Below are 16,144 nucleotides of genomic sequence, written 5' to 3' on the forward strand. Positions count from 1 at the left end.
CGGGCCAGTCTGATCTGCACCCCCCCACACACACCCCAAGATCTCTCACACTAGCAAAAGGTTTAGGAGATGCCGTCTCACCGCAGCAAGCACTGCAGAAAAGGCCCACAGCACATGGGCTGAAAAGCAGAGAGAGAAAAAATAGATGCAAGACGAATCCGTAGGCTGTCTCTGGATTCCCCCTCAACTCTCACCATGCCATCGGGCTATCTGAACTCTTCCCTTTCCCAGCTCACCATTGCAAGGAAATGTTAAAAGGTAAAGGGATCCCTGACCATTAGGTCCAGTCGCGGACGACTCAGGGGTTGCGGCACTCATCTCGCTTTATTGGCCGAGGGAGCCGGCGTACAGCTTCCGAGTCATGTGGCCAGCATGACTAAGCCGCTTCTGGCGAACCAGAGCAGCGCACGGAAACGCCGTTTACTTTCCCGCTGGAGTGGTACCTATTTATCTACTTGCACTTTGTGTTTTCAAACTGCTAGGTTGGCAGGAGCAGGGACCGAGCAACGGGAGCTCACCGCGTCGCAGGGATCTGAACTGCCAACCTTCTGATCGGCAAGCCCTAGGCTCTGTGGTTTAACCCACAGCGCCACCCGCGTCCCGTAAGGAAATGTTACATGAATCTAAAACCCTCCATTTGTCAGACTCCGACTCCCATCAACAAGGGCAGGGAGGAGAGGAGTTGCAAACCAAACCAGCATCATCCGGAGAGTTGCGGGTTCCTGGCCCCTGCTTGTAAGAACCTGCTTTTTTCCTCTTCCCTCCCCATCACACTTTCTTTCCGAGGGTAGAGAAGCAGCTGCACTTTTACTGAACTTTATAAGCTGCCTTGGGAGCCTCTTCTGTTTCAGAGTGGGGTGAAAATTGCTTTGGATAAACGGAATTATTCCCCTGGGCTTTTGCTGAAGCGACACCACGACTTTTTGCAGAATTCTGCTGCTGGCTGAGGCCACTGCTGATTTGTCTTAAGTCTCATGACTGTTTCTTACTCTCCTGTTGTAAGCAGCCTTGAGTACAAATATCGGAAAAGCCAGGGTGGAAGTATTTTTAATATTCTCAACAGGCGCGAATGATATCTCTAAAGCACATGAAAAGTGAAACACCTACTCTCACAAGTTTCCAGAGGGGGTGAGAGACGAGACTTCTGGCGGTTGCTAATAAGGCCTGGCTGATGAGTACAGCCAAAATTTGCAACACAGGGTAGTATTTTATTTACAGAAATATTTCTGTACCACCATACCATTAAATAGCACGATGGCGTATAATGCTAAAACCCTAAGACGCAATTAAAAAAACAAAAATGCAGATAATCGTTAAGGAGAATGGCTCATGGCCAAGTGGAGATTCGAACTCGGGTCTCCAAGGTCCAACACGCAAACCACTACACCACAGCGCCTCTCAACACGAACAAGTCATTCAAGAGAAAGCCATAAGTTGCTTTAGTTCTGTTTAACCATTTTGAGGTTGAAATGACTTTAAGCAATTTAAAAAAAAAAAAAAATAAAGCGGTATATAAATTTTAGTTAAGAAACAAACAAAAACTGAGCATGCCTGCTGAATCTCTACCAGGAGTGTGTTGCACAGCATAAGACCACTGGCACTAACTCACCAAAGTCTTATTAAGGTTGACTAGGCCTCTGAAGTGGGACGCAGGTGGCACTGTGGGTTAAAGCTTCAGCGCCTAGGGCTTGCCGATCGAAAGGTCGGCGGTTCGAATCCCTGCGGCGGGGTGCGCTCCTGCTGCTCGGTCCCAGCGCCTGCCAACCTAGCAGTTCGAAAGCACCTCCGGGTGCAAGTAGATAAATAGGGACCGCTTACCAGCGGGAAGGTAAACGGCGTTTCCGTGTGCGGCTCTGGCTCGCCAGAGCAGCGATGTCACGCTGGCCACGTGACCCGGAAGTGTCTCCGGACAGCGCTGGCCCCTGGCCTCTTAAGTGAGATGGGCGCACAACCCCAGAGTCTGTCAAGACTGGCCCGTACGGGCAGGGGTACCTTTACCTTTACCTTTACCTTTAGGCCTCTGAAATATGGGGAACATCTTAACAGCAGCCCATTCGGATGACCTCAGTGATTGACCTAGGTGCAGGGGTCAGCAAACATTTTCAGCAGGGGGCCAGTCCACTGTCCCTCAGACCTTGTGGGGGGCCGGACTATATATTTTTTTTGGGGGGGGGAATGAACGAATTCCTATGCCCCACAAATAACCCAGAGATGCATTTTAAATAAAAGTACACATTCTACTCATGTAAAAACACGCTGATTCCCGGACCGTCTGCAGGCCGGATTTAGAAGGCGATTGGGCCGGATCCTGCCCCTAGTTTGCCTACGCATGACCTAGGGTGTTACAGGTTCAGGTGGTGGCTCCATTGCCTTATACTTGTCCCTTGAGGCAATCAGAATCAGGGCCACTAACTGACTGCTGATTCAGGACTTTAAATTGTGCTCTTATATTAAATTTCCTTTCCTGCTTACTGAATACTGTAATGTTTTACTGTTGCTATGGCCATTGGCTAATGCGAATAAAGTTTTATCAACATGTCCCTTGATCATATCACAAAGTAGTTGCGTTCTATGTTATAAATCAAGAACTCCTGGGAATTGTTTCTTTTTTGTTTTCCAATGTATTTTCTGAGTACGTTTCCGAGCACAATTCAAAGTGTTGGTGCTGACCTTTAAAGCCCTAAACAGCCTTGGCCCAGTATACTCTCCACCCGCATTGTTCAGCCTGGACACTGAAGTCCAGCTCCCAAGGGTTTTCTGGTGGTTCCCTCACTGCGAGAAGTAAAGCTACAGGGAACCAAGCAGAGGGCCTTCTCGGTGGTGGCGCCCGCCCTGTGGAACGCCCTCCCATCAGATGTCAAGGAGATAAACAACTATCTGGCTTTCCAATGACATCTGAAAGCAGTCCTGTATCCTTTCAATGTCTAGTGTTTCACTGCTGGAAGCCGCCCAGAGTGCCTGGGGGAACCAAGTCAGATGGATGGGATAGAAGTCATAAAATTAGTAGTAGTAGCTGCAGCAGTGGTAGTATTTTCTTATCAATTAAAAAATGGGTGTGGCCATTTTTTATTTTGAAAGTGTGGCCCAAAGAAAAAAGTGGTCTACAGTGACTACCAGTGGTTTTCTGGGGTTTGGGGCAGAAATCTCTCCCCGTCCTACTGGAAAGTCCATCAGAGGCTGAACAGTGGAGTTTCTGCATGCAAAACAAAGTCTTTATCACTGAGCTACAGCCTGTGTGTTTGTGCTGTATGTAGATATGGACTTTTATTCCATGCTCTCCGCCCACCTGGCGCTGTGGGTTAAACCACAGAGCCTAGGACTTGCCAATCAGAAGGTCAGCGGTTCGAATCCCCACGACGGGGTGAGCTCCCGTTGTTCGGTCCCTGCTCCTGCCAACCTAGCAGTTCGAAAGCACGCCAAATTGCAAGTAGATAAATATGTACCGCTCCAGTGGGAAGGTAAATGGCGTTTCCGTGCGCTGCTCTGGTTCGCCAGAAGCGGCTTAGTCCTGCTGGCCACATGACCCGGAATCTGGACGCTGGCTCCCTCGGCCAATAATGCGAGATGAGCGCCGCAACCCCAGAGTCGGCCACGACTGGACCTAACGGTCAGGGGTCCCTTTACCTTTTTATTCCTCCCATCCTAAGCAATTATGTGGGAAGAGTCACCTTGCGACCCCTCCCTCCCCAATCCAACAGAGGTGGCAAGAAGTAGGTGGCTACTCTCCCCCCAAGTGCCCAGCCCCACACTCATCCTTGCCCATGTGACTGACCTCATCGACTTGAGCCTGAGTTTGCTGCAGTCTTCTGTTGCTGGTGAGGTTGGGGGGTGGGGGCGGAGGGCCGCCCCCCTCTCCTCCAGCAGCGGGGGGCGCGGCGGCAGTGGGAGCCGACCTGCAGGCAAGAGAGAAAGCAAAAACGGTGGTTATCATCATCATCATCATCATCATCTGCCCCCCTGACTTCATCTCACATTGAAAAGTTATAGTTCCCAGCTGTCTTAGTAAGGACAGCTTACACCATAAAAACAAAGGATGGAGTACACAGCAAGGCAACTGTCCTCAAAGAACTGTGAAATGTAATTAACAGATTCAAGCCAAAAATATATACAGTGGTACTTTGGTTCTCAAACGCCTTGGAACTCAAACAACTTGGAACCCAAACCCGGCAAACCTGGAAGTAAGTGTTCCAGTTGTGAACTTGTTTTGGAAGCCGAACGTGGTCCATTTTGAGTGTTACGCTTCCAATTTAAGTGCCACACTTCCATTTCGAGTATTACGCTGAGGTCTGTCTGTTTTTGCTACGTATTTTGCCTTTTTGTGGGTTTTTTTTTTGTTTTGTTTTTGTGACTGCGTGGAACCCAGTTCAGCTACTGATTGATTATGTGACTACAGTACATTGTTTATTGCTTTCATTTTATGGATCAATGGTCTCGTTAGATAGTAAAATTCATGTTAAATTCCTCTTTATGGGGTTGTTTTTAAAAATTTGGAACAGATTAATCCATTTGGCATTACTTTCTATGGGAAGGCACGCTTTGGTTTTGGAACACTTTGATTTTGGAACGGACTTCTGGAACGGATTAAGTTTGAGAACTAAGGTACCACTGTATAAAAGAAAGACGCGCAATGAAGGACTTGTCTGCAACCCACTGGCCTAAAGGTCAGATTCAGCCTTCACATTTGGCCCACCACAAATCCTGCCTCACACAGCCATAATTAGACTTGCCACCTGAACTGCAACACATGGGGATATTTTAGAAGGGGGTGTCACAGTGAAGGGGGGTTAGCACTCCCTGTAACACCATGCCACAATTAGGCTTGGGGGGTGGGGTGGTGGAAAGCCTTGAGGTTTTGTGATGCCTTTTTTGAGAGGGGGCGCTCCCGAAAACGCCATATGTAGATCAGGTAATAAACATCCATTAAATGCCGATCACAGGTTATGAGCAAAGAGGTATTTCACCCTCACATGGAAAAGCCTCCTCAAAGGTAGTTCTGGGTCCAAAACCAGACGGTCAAACTCTAAAAACAAAAGAAAGTATTCTACCAAACAACCATTGTGGGTGAACAAATATTTAAGATGCATGGCCTTCTTCGTGATGGCTCTACAGCCCTGGGATATCCTCCTGGTGGATACGCATCAATCTTGTAGACAGAAACTGACAGCATCCTTTTGCAGATGCAGACACTGAAATCATAATATTTGCAACTTGCTTTTCTGTTTTTAATTTTAATCCGAGTGCTGCTTTTAGGCTCTACTGTTTATACTGTAATCCATATTATATATTGATTTTTATAGATACAAGTTTCGGTTAACCTTCATTGCATCATCCATTCTCAGTTCCCCACAAGCAAACAGAACAAAACAAAATAACAATGCCACCAGCCTTGCATTTAAGTTCCCAAAAGTGATGACATAAAGAACTAGCAGCCATCAAAACATTTAGGAACCCGTCTTCCTACATAATTGTATTACGTCAGTTGTCATTACATTGATGGCCCAGAAAAAAACTAAAAACAAAACAAACAAAAAAGCTTGTTGTGCTGTATTGTTTTTAACACTCGATTGGGAGCCGCCCAGAGTGGCTGGGGAAACTCAGCCAGATGGGCGGGGTATAAATAAATAAATTTATTATTATTATTATTGAAAACTCATACTTGCTACAGGCAACTTGATATATACAGCGGTACCTTGGTTTACGAACTTAATCTGTTCCGGAAGCCCGTTCTTAAACCAAAGCGTTCTTAAACCAAGGCATGCTTTCCCATAGCAGCGGAGGACTCAATTTACAAATGGAACACGCTCAACAAGAAGTGGAACATGTTCTTATTCCAAAGCAAAGTTCACAAACCGAAACACCTACTTGTGGGTTTGCAGCGTTCCTAATCCAAGTTGTTCATAAACTAAGCTGTTCTTAAAACAAGATACCACAGTACAGGAATTACTCCCACCCCTCAATTGCTCAAAAGGGCTTTATCTCTCTATCTTCAGAGGGAGATTCATGACTACAGTGGCGCCTCGCAAGACGAAATTAATTCGTTCCGCAAGTTTTTTCTTCTTGCGATTTTTTCGTCTTGCGAAGCACGGACTTTGGAAAAGCTTCAAAAATCACCAAAGTCTTCAAAAACCTCAAAAAAGGCTATGAGTTGCTCCTCGAAGTGAATGCACGGTTTTAAGAAAAAGGAAACAAACTTGCAAGACAAAGGAAACAAACTTGCAAGACGTTTTCATCTTGCGAAGCAAGCCCATAGGGAAATCCGTCTTGCGAAGCAACTCAAAAAACGAAAAACTCTTTCGTTTTGCGAGTTTTTCGTATTACGAGGCATTTGTCTTGCGAGGTACCACTGTATCTTTTCCAACAAATATGGCCAGCCCTATCAATAATGGCCACTCTGAGCAGCTTCGGGATTCAGCTTCTCTTGGTATGGAATTTGGTTGTCTGTGGCTACGGAGGTTTTTGAAAATCAGCCCCAGGGCTTGCAAGTCCTGACATCACACAGACACAGGCACCTGGCTGAAGCACCTGACCAAATGGGAGACACACCTTGAGTTCCAGAGTGAGGAAAGGGTAGGAGGCAAATGGAATAAACTAAAATAAACACCCACATCATTGGCTTGCGTCAAAGAAACTGTACAAACAGAGGGCAGGGAATTAACACAACACCTCTTAACTTCTGCCAGAATGATAATTTGACAAAATGGGTGGGGTCAGGGAAGACAGAACACCGTCCTTAAGAGAATGGATAACTAATAGTATACAATGCTACCTTGGTTCTCAAACGCCAAAAACCCGGAAGTAAGTATTACAGTTTTTTAACGTTTTTTGGAAGCTGGACATCCAATATGGCTGTCGGCTATTGTTTCCCGGGCACCTGCACCAATCAGAAGCTGTGCCTTGGTTTTCTAACATTTTAGAAGTCAAATGGACTTCCAGATCGGATTAAGTTTGGGGCTTTTGTTTTTGCTATTTATTTTGTGTTTTTGAAGCTTATTTGGTTAATTTGTTTTTGTGACTGTGTGGAACCCAGTTCTGAATGATTGATTGATTGATTGTGACTGTGGAAATGGATAAAAGCCCCCCCCCCCATCCAAACAATGACTATCATCAGTGCAGGTAAGAAATTTACTTATTTTTTAAAAAATTATCATCTACAATACCATCTTATTTATTTTATATGACAGTACATTGATTATTTGTTGTTGTTTAGTCGTGTCCGCCTCTGTTTATACTGTAATCCATATTATATATTGATTTTTATAGATACAAGTTTCTGTTAACCTTCATGCCAGGCTCTCCTGTCTTCCACTGCCTCCCGCAGTTTGGTCAAACTCATGCTGGTAGCTTCAAGAACACTGTCCAACCATCTTGTCCTCCGTCCCCTTCTCCTTGTGCCCTCCATCTTTCCCAACATCAGGGTCTTTTCCAGGGAGTCTTCTCTTCTCATGAGGTGGCCAAAGTCTTGGAGCCTCAGCTTCAGGATCTGTCCTTCCAGTGAGCACTCAGGGCCGATTTCTTTAAGAATGGATGCATTTGATCTTCTTGCAGTCCATGGGACTCTCAAGAGTCTCCTCCAGCACCATAATTCATTTTATGGATCAATGGTCTCGTTAGATAGTAAAATTCATGTTAAATTGCTGTTTTAGGGTTTTCCTAAAAGTCTGGAATAGATTAATCCATTTTGCATTACTTTCTATGGGAAAGCGTGCCTTGGTTTTGGAACGCTTTGGTTTTGGAACGGACTTCCAAAAAGCATTAAATTTGAGAACCAAGGTACTACTGTACATGGTTATGCTTACATATATGGTAAGAGAAACAGAGAGGGCGGGCGACAAGACAAAGTCTCTATCAAGAAATCTGAGTTTTTTTATAATGCACTCAAGTCACAAGGTAGAGGATAATGAAAACCCATCTGTGTTACTCGCAACCTTGTGCTGTTAATTTATTATGTCCTGTTTCATTATGGAAATTTGTTCCTCTATGTTAGTTCTAGCTATCTCTTTCTAGTTTTATTTGGCCTCTGTTATTACACTTTGGAGGGACGCAGGTGGCGCTGTGGGTTAAAGCCTCAGCGCCTAGGGCTTGCCGATCGAAAGGTCGGCGGTTCGAATCCCTGCGGCGGGGTGCGCTCCCGCTGCTCGGTCCCAGCGCCTGCCAACCTAGCAGTTCGAAAGCACCTCCGGGTGCAAGTAGATAAATAGGGACCGCTTACCAGCGGGAAGGTAAACGGCGTTTCCGTGTGCGGCTCTGGCTCGCCAGAGCAGCGATGTCACGCTGGCCACGTGACCCGGAAGTGTCTCCGGACAGCGCTGGCCCCTGGCCTCTTAAGTGAGATGGGCGCACAACCCCAGAGTCTGTCAAGACTGGCCCGTACGGGCAGGGGTACCTTTACCTTTATTACACTTTGCTATAAGTAAATATATGTAAATAATATATGAATAAATAAATACCCCTATATAACCCCACCCACAGCTTCCCAAGTGCCCAGCACAAACCTACCTTCCCCATCAGCGGTTTTGTTTAAATGCCACAAAAACTGAACAATCTAAAATAAAGACGGTAACTGCAATGCAACCCCCCCCCCAAAAAAGACAACCCTTTTTAAAGCAAGAGAACAGCACCCGGCCCCTGCAGGAAAAAAAAGAGGATCTGCTGGGCGTTGGGGGGGGGTCCTGCACTACAAAAACTCTGGTGGGTTTAAGATAACAGGCTATAATTAGAGGGCGATTAAGAGCAAGGACTCTATATTTAATCCCTGGAAAGGGAGACCTGGACAGAGTCATATCAAGCTTTTACAGGACACAAGGAAGCAGCTCTGAGTAGCCCAAAATCCTACAGGACACAGGACCCTGATTTTCAAATTAAGAATGAAATCGTCTAATTCCCATGGAATACACACACCCCCGCCCACATCAGAACAGCTCAGCTTAGGCAGAACACCTCAAATTCCTGACATAACCATGTTTTTTGGGTACCTTTTCCAGATTTGATTGGCCCCCATAGAAACAAAGGCTTTTTTGGGGGGGGGTTCCCCCAGGTCTGGGGTCAGGAACCTAGTTTTGCACCAACTGAGTCTCGTTTTCGAAACAATAAAAATGAAAGAGGAAAATGTGGAGGAAAGGGACCTGCAATTCCCTGACAGACAGACGTAGACACACACACACACATATTCCCAAGTGCCTTCTATTTTCAGACAGTGACGCCACACCACTGAAACAATGGCAAGTAAAGGGCTGGGACCATCCATTGGGGGGAGACAAGGCTAGAGAAACAAAACCAGCAAGAGCTACAGAGAATGGCACAGAACAAAAATGAGTTACCAGATCTGATTTGGTTTCCCTCCCTTTCCTTTTTTTTTTAAAAAAAAGAGACAGAGAAATCCCAGACCATTGGAGACCATGTTGAGGACAGAAACCATGGTTATGTAAAAGGGTCTTGGGAGGGCGTGCGCTGGGGCCCAGAAATCCAGCGTTCCCCACAAATCTTTGTCTTTATGGGTTTGCTAACCCACAGAGCTCCTGCCAACCTAGCAGTTCGAAAACACGTCAAAGTGCAAGTAGATAAATAGGTACCGCTCTGGCGGGAAGGTAAACGGCGTTTCCGTGCGCTGCTCTGGTTCACCAGAAGCGGATTAGTCATGCTGGCCACATGACCCGGAAGCTGTGCGCCGGCTCCCTCGGCCAGTAAAGCGAGATGAGCGCCGCAACCCCAGAGTCAGCCACGACTGGACCTAACCGTCAGGGGTCCCTTTACCTTAACCCACAGAGCAAGTTGAGATGAGCTTCTAAGGCTGCATTCCCCAACTCAGCGCCCTCCAGATGCTGTAGACCAGTGATGGCCAAACTTGGCCCTCCAGCTGTTTTGGGACTACAATTCCCATCATCCCTGACCACTGGCCCTGTTAGCTAGGGATGATGGGAGTTGTAGTCCCCAAACAGCCAAGTTTGGCCATCACTGCGTAGACTAGTGCTTGCCATCAACCCCAGACACTGGCTGATGGGACTTGTAATGCAAAACATCTGGAGAGCGCCCTTGAAAGCTTCGTTCTGATTAAGTGATGTAACTGGGACCTCTTACGTCGCAGAATGACTCCTCCTTCCCTCAAAAAAAAGAAAGAAAAATGCCCTGCACATAGAGATGTAGCACATCCCATAACCTTTTAAAATGTGGCTCTTTTTTAGGAGGAGTATTACTGGGGTTACTGCTTTTATTTTTTATCTTATATACTGTGATCTTTTTATGTGAACCGCCCTGAGACTTCCGGGTATAGGGTGGTATATATATTCTATAAATTAAAAATAACAAAATAAAATAAAATACAGTGGTGCCTCGCAAGACGAAATTAATCCGTTCCGTGAGTCTCTTCGTATAGCGGTTTTTTCGTCTTGCGAAGCAAGCCCGTTGACAGCTTAGCGGATTAGCGCTATTAGCGGTTTAGCAGCTTTTAGCGGCTTATCAGCTTAGCGGATCAGCTGATAAGCGGCTTAGCTGCTTAGGAAAGGGGGGGGGAGGGAAAAAACCCCGCAGGAACTCGCAAGACATTTCGTCTTGCGAAGCAAGCCCATAGGGAAATTCGTTTTGCGAAGCGCCTCCAAAATGGAAAACCCTTTCGTCTAGCGGGTTTTCTGTCTTGCGAGGCGTTCGTCTTGCGGGGTACCACTGTAAAGGAAAGAAGAGGCCCTTTCCACTTGAACATTACCTTTTCTATATGCAAGGGACTATCGCCCCAGGCGAGTCGCGTGAAATGCTCCCTCCCCAACCCCGAACAGTTTGAAATGGTACAGCCCGGATCCAGGACTGGCTAAATCTCAGCAGCTGTGGGGGAAGTTGCCAAGGAGTTGGGCATGACTGGCAGCAGAATGAATGATGCAAAATAAGCTAATGTTGTGGCTTATATGTTAAGCACGTACACACAGCTCCAAGGGCTATGAGGTCGAGCGACAACGCTTTGTCGACACGGTTGGAGAAAATAAACGCTTCTCAATATCAGGAGGGGAGAAGAGAGAAACCAGTAGAAGAACACTTCAATCTCCCAGGACATTCTATACAAGATCTCAAAGTAGCTGTTCTATTACAAAGGAATTTCAGAAATAGACTGGAAAGAGATGCTGCTGAATTGCAACTTATTACCAAACCTAAAACCATGGAGAGACCTGGTCTGAACAAAGACATTGGATTCTTATCTCATTATACATGACAAAGCCATTTTTCACCTTCTCACCCCTTGCTTTTTCCTGTAAGACCTATTGCAGTCGTTAAGAGTCGTCAACAGGCTCATCACAGCTATCTGCCAATCACCCAATCCCACCACCCTTCTGAGTTATACCCCTCCCCACCTTCTCACTATATAGAAGGGTCTGGTGACTTCTGTTTCAGTGTATCTGAAGAAGTGTGCAGGCACACGAAAGCTCATACCAAGAACTAACTTAGTTGGTCTTTAAGGTGCTACTGGAAGGAATTTTTTTATTTTGTTTTGACTATGGCAGACCAACACGGCTACCTATCTGTAACAGGAGGGGAGAAGATTCCTCCGGGACTAGATTGGCCATTCACCTGATCCAGCAGAACTCTTCTTATGTTCTTAGGCCAATTAAGAAATTTATTCCTTTTGGGTTTTTCCCCCTGTTGCATTTTTAAGAACACCAGGCCCTGCTCGACGTGTCAAGGACAGAGATATACAGTGGTACCTCGGGTTGCATACGCTTCAGGTTACATACGCTTCAGGTTACAGACTCCGCTAACCCAGAAATAGTGCTTCAGGTTAAGAACTTTGCTTCAGGATGAGAACAGAAATCGCATGGCTGCGGCGGCAGCAGCGGGAGGCCCCATTAGCTAAAGTGGTGCTTCAGGTTAAGAAAAGTTTCAGGTTAAGTACGGACCTCCGGAACGAACTACGTACTTAACCCGAGGTACCACTGTACGTGGAACCAGTTTCGTTTTGTTTCTCTCACTCGCTTGCTATTCTTATGTTTTCATTTAAAAAAGGAAAAAAAGAAACAGGTTAAGCCCCAGTAGGAAGGCAACACTGATGATAAATGGAGTAGCTAACGGCTTCAACATCTCTCGAGATAATGAGGTCAGGGTGGTCCATGGACAGAAGGGGAAGCAAATCAGTTACATGCAGGAGATTTTGACCAAGATGCTAAGTAACCATCGAACCACCTCCAGCTCAGAGAGCAGCACACCTTGTTATTTCTGGAACCAGCACAAAAAAACCCCCAACAAGAACGAAAATGAATGATGGAAGAGAGCACCACCCATCTGAGACTTTGAGGGAAGCACTGGCTAAAGGTAAAGGGAACCCTGACCATTAGGTCCAGTCGCGGACAACTCTGGGGTTGCGGCGCTCATCTCGCTTTACTGGCCGAGGGAGCCGGCATACAGCTTCCGGGTCATGTGACCAGCATGACCAAGCCGCTTCTGGTGAACCAGAGCAGCGCATGGAAACGCCGTTTACCTTCCCACCGGAGTGGTACCTATTTATCTACTTGCACTTTGACGTGCTTTCAAGCTGCTAGGTTGGCAGGAGCAGGGACTGAGCAATGGGAGCTCACCCCATTGTGGCGATTCGAACCGCCGACCTTCTGATCGGCAAGTCCTAGGCTCTGTGGTTTAACCCACAGCACCACCTGCGTCCCAGAAGCACTGGCTACTGGAAGACAAAAAAAATAAAAAAAATAAAAATAGTATTGCATTTCCATCCTGCTTTTTCTCCATGGAGCTCAAGGTGGCATGAATGGTACTCCCCTTCTTCATTTAATCCCCTCAACAACCCTGGAGGTAGGTTAGGCTGAATGGAGATTTGAAGCCTGCTCTTCCAGATCCTAGTCCAACATTAACCACTACACCACACTTGAGGCAGGTTGGAGGTATCCAGCCCAGATAAAATCTCAAAATCTGAGCAACTGCTGTATAGGCTGCAAAAGTTATCACCTGCTAGTTCAAAGAGCCATGGTTTTCCCAGTAGTGATGTATGGAAGTGAGAGCTGCACCATAAAGAAGGCTGATCGCCAAAGAATTGATGCTTTTGAATTCTGGTGCTAGAGGAGACTCTTGAGAGTCCCATGGACTGCAAGAAGATCAAACCTCTCCATTCTGAAGGAAATCAGCCCTGAGTGCTCACTGGAAGGACAGATCCTGAAGCTGAGGCTCCAAGACTTTGGCCACCTCATGAGAAGAGAAGACTCCCTGGAAAAGACCCTGATGTTGGGAAAGATGGAGGGCACAAGGAGAAGGGGACGACGGAGGACGAGATGGTGGGACAGTGTTCTCGAAGCTACCAGCATGAGTTTGACCAAACTGCGGGAGGCAGTGGAAGGCAGGAGTGCCTGGCGTGCTCTGGTCCAGGGGGTGACGAAGAGTCGGACACAACTAAACGACTAAACAACAACAACAACAACAAGTTCAAAGAGAGGGAGGTACCTTCGAGGTTGCCATGTGAGTTTGACTTCACTTTTTTCCCATTCCAGCTCAGCTAGCTGTGTAGCAATTTCTCGGTTTGAGGGGAGGGAGGAACGGTGTAGTTCAAGTTACCAGTCCTCAGGAAGAAAATGCAAGAAGCATTCGCTCCAAAAGGGATAAATCAACACCCTCCAGCGACTGCTTCTTCCAAAAAGCCATTAGAGACACTTCAGAAAATGGACAGAGCACTCTGCACATTCAGATTTTGAATTTAATCAACGAAACCCCAGGTTTTAAAGTGCTGGTATACATACATAGATAGGGATGTGGGTGGTGCTGTGGTCTAAACCACAGAGCCTAGGGCTTGCTGATCAGAAGGTCGGCAGTTCGAATCCCCACGACGAGGTGAGCTCCCGTTGCTCGGTCCCTGCTCCTGCCAACCTAGCAGTTTGAAAGCACATCAAAGTGCAAGTAGATAAATAGGTACCGTTCCGGCAGGAAGGTAAACGGCATTTCCATGCACTGCTCCGGTTCTCCAGAAGCAGCTTAGTCATGCTGGCCACATGACCTGGAAGCTGTACGCCGGCTCCCTCGGCCAGTAAAGCGAGATGAGCGCCGCAACCCCAGAGTCGGCTACGGCTGGACCTAATGGTCAGGGGTCCCTTTACCTTTATAGATAGATACCCTGCAGGCCTCTGCCCCCTTCCTCATCCCATTATTGTGCAGTGTGCAAGACAGCAAAAAAATAAAATAAAATTCACTGCTACCAGCTAGCTAGAATTCCAATCGCAGATAGCATTGCACACTTAAATCAAATGTTGCGCTGAGAAAAACAGAAGGCAGAAAATGCACTACTTTGTCCTTTGCAACAGCACAATGCGTGTGCATGAATGGGAAGGGGCACGAAAAGAGAGCAGGTAGCACGGCACAGACCTGGGAAAAGCGATATAGCTCAGTGTGTCTGAGCATGTGCTTCGCATATGAAAAGTTCCAGGTTTAATCCTCAAGGGGATAACGCTATATGAATTCCTGGAGAGCTGCTGCAGATCAGTGTGGTCTATATGAAGCTAGGTGGACCAACTGTCTGACTCAGGATAAAATGACTTCTGTCTCCCACCCAGGAGTTCTCCCCAATTCAAAGAATTGGGGAAAGAACCTGGAGCTGGCTGCTGCCAGTCAGAACTGGGCTGGAAGAATGAAAGGCCTGAGGTCCGTACGAGTCGGCAACTTCCCTAGTACACAGAGGGGATCTCAGCAGCCTCCTGGCCTCAGGAAACGTGCAGAACTGCAGAGATCTCCAAAAAATAAACCCTTTAAAAACCTACTTGGCGATTATAAACCAGCCAGGAATTCATCCTCCAATCAAAAGGCACGTACCAAGGTAATTTAAGTAATTTCTACATCAGATAAAGGACAGGCGTATCGCTTGGAGGCAAATGACATCCAAAGTCCGCCTTTGTTATGCCTAGTCATTTGGTAAAGACAAGGGTGAAGGTTCAAGGGTCAGGGTCCCAAAGAGGGCTTATAAATGGGCAGTGGGAGGGGGCACTGTTGTTTAGTCGAGTCCAACTCTTCGTGACCCCCTGGACCAGAGCACGCCAGGCACTCCTGTCTTCCACTGCCTCCCGCATTTTGGTCTGACTCATGCTGGTAGCTTTGAGAACACTGTCCCACCATCTCGTCCTCCGTCGTCCCCTTCTCCTTGCGCCCTCCATCTTTCCCAACATCAGGGTCTTTTCCAGGGAGTCTTCTCTTCTCATGAGGTGGCCAAAGTCTTGGAGCCTCAGCTTCAGGATCTGTCCTTCCAGTGAGCACTCAGGGCTGATTTCCTTCAGAATGGAGAGGTTTGATCTTCTTGCAGTCCATGGGACTCTCAAGAGTCTCCTCCAGCACCAGAATTCAAAAGCATCCATTCTTGGGCGATCAGCCTTCTTTATGGTCCAGCGCTCACTTCCATACATCACTACTGGGAAAACTATACGGACCTTTGTCGGCAAGGTGATGTCTCTACTTTTTAAGATGCTGTCTAGGTTTGTCATTGCTTTTCTCCCAAGAAGCAGGTGTCCTTTAATTTCGTGGCTGCTGTCACCATCTGCAGTGATCACGAAGCCCAAGAAAGTAAAATCTCTCAGTGTCTCCATTTCTTCACCTTCTATTTGCCAGGTGATGGGACGGATGTGACTGCCTTTGGAAACCCAAGGATTTACATCAGAGTGGCCCCGCCTACTTTTGCCTCTGGCCCCACCCACCACTCACACGTGGCCCCCAGGGGGGAATGTGGCCCTTGAGCTGGGAGGGGGGCCCCCACAGATGTGACAAAAGCTCTCATGGGAGAAGAGTTATCTCAGTGGGGTTGGTGGGTGTTATCTGCAAGGCCAAAACATAACTTCACAGCAGATAAGGAGGTGACTTGAATCATCTTCTGACTAGCCCTTTGTTTTCAAGGCACAAAGGATGTACTTGTTGTATCAGCTGCTCAGAACAAAAGGTTTTCTTTGTTCTGTATTTGGCAATTCCTCTTTTTTTCCTTTTTCACTCCATTTTCCCCCCTCCGGTCAAGCCATCTGCTGAGGGTCCATGCGGCTAAAGGCACATCTCGACCGGCTGGGGAAGATCGATCAATCAATCGATCAGTTCATTTCCATATAACGTGACAGGGATCAGCCATGGATGATCGTCACAATTTAGGCAAGCCCACACTGGCTCCCTGCCTCAGGCCAACAAAAGACAAGCACAGGCAAGGCCG

General features: G+C 47.0%; 1 protein-coding gene across 2 annotated transcripts in view; it reads right to left on the minus strand.

Moving 5' to 3' along the window:
• Nucleotides 1–16,144, minus strand: part of VAMP2 (vesicle associated membrane protein 2) — a 28,094-nt gene that overhangs the window by 6,547 nt on the left and 5,403 nt on the right. The window contains exon 2 of one of the 2 annotated variants that reach the window (XM_079952229.1): nucleotides 3,773–3,893. In XM_079952229.1, the coding sequence (XP_079808355.1) occupies nucleotides 3,773–3,893 (121 nt within the window). Of the gene's footprint in view, nucleotides 1–3,772; nucleotides 3,983–16,144 lie in introns of those variants that run through there. The other variant, XM_079952228.1, reaches the window with a different exon arrangement.

The sequence above is a fragment of the Podarcis cretensis genome (assembly GCF_951804945.1).
Source record: "Podarcis cretensis genome assembly, chromosome: 13".
NCBI lineage: Eukaryota > Metazoa > Chordata > Lepidosauria > Squamata > Lacertidae > Podarcis > Podarcis cretensis.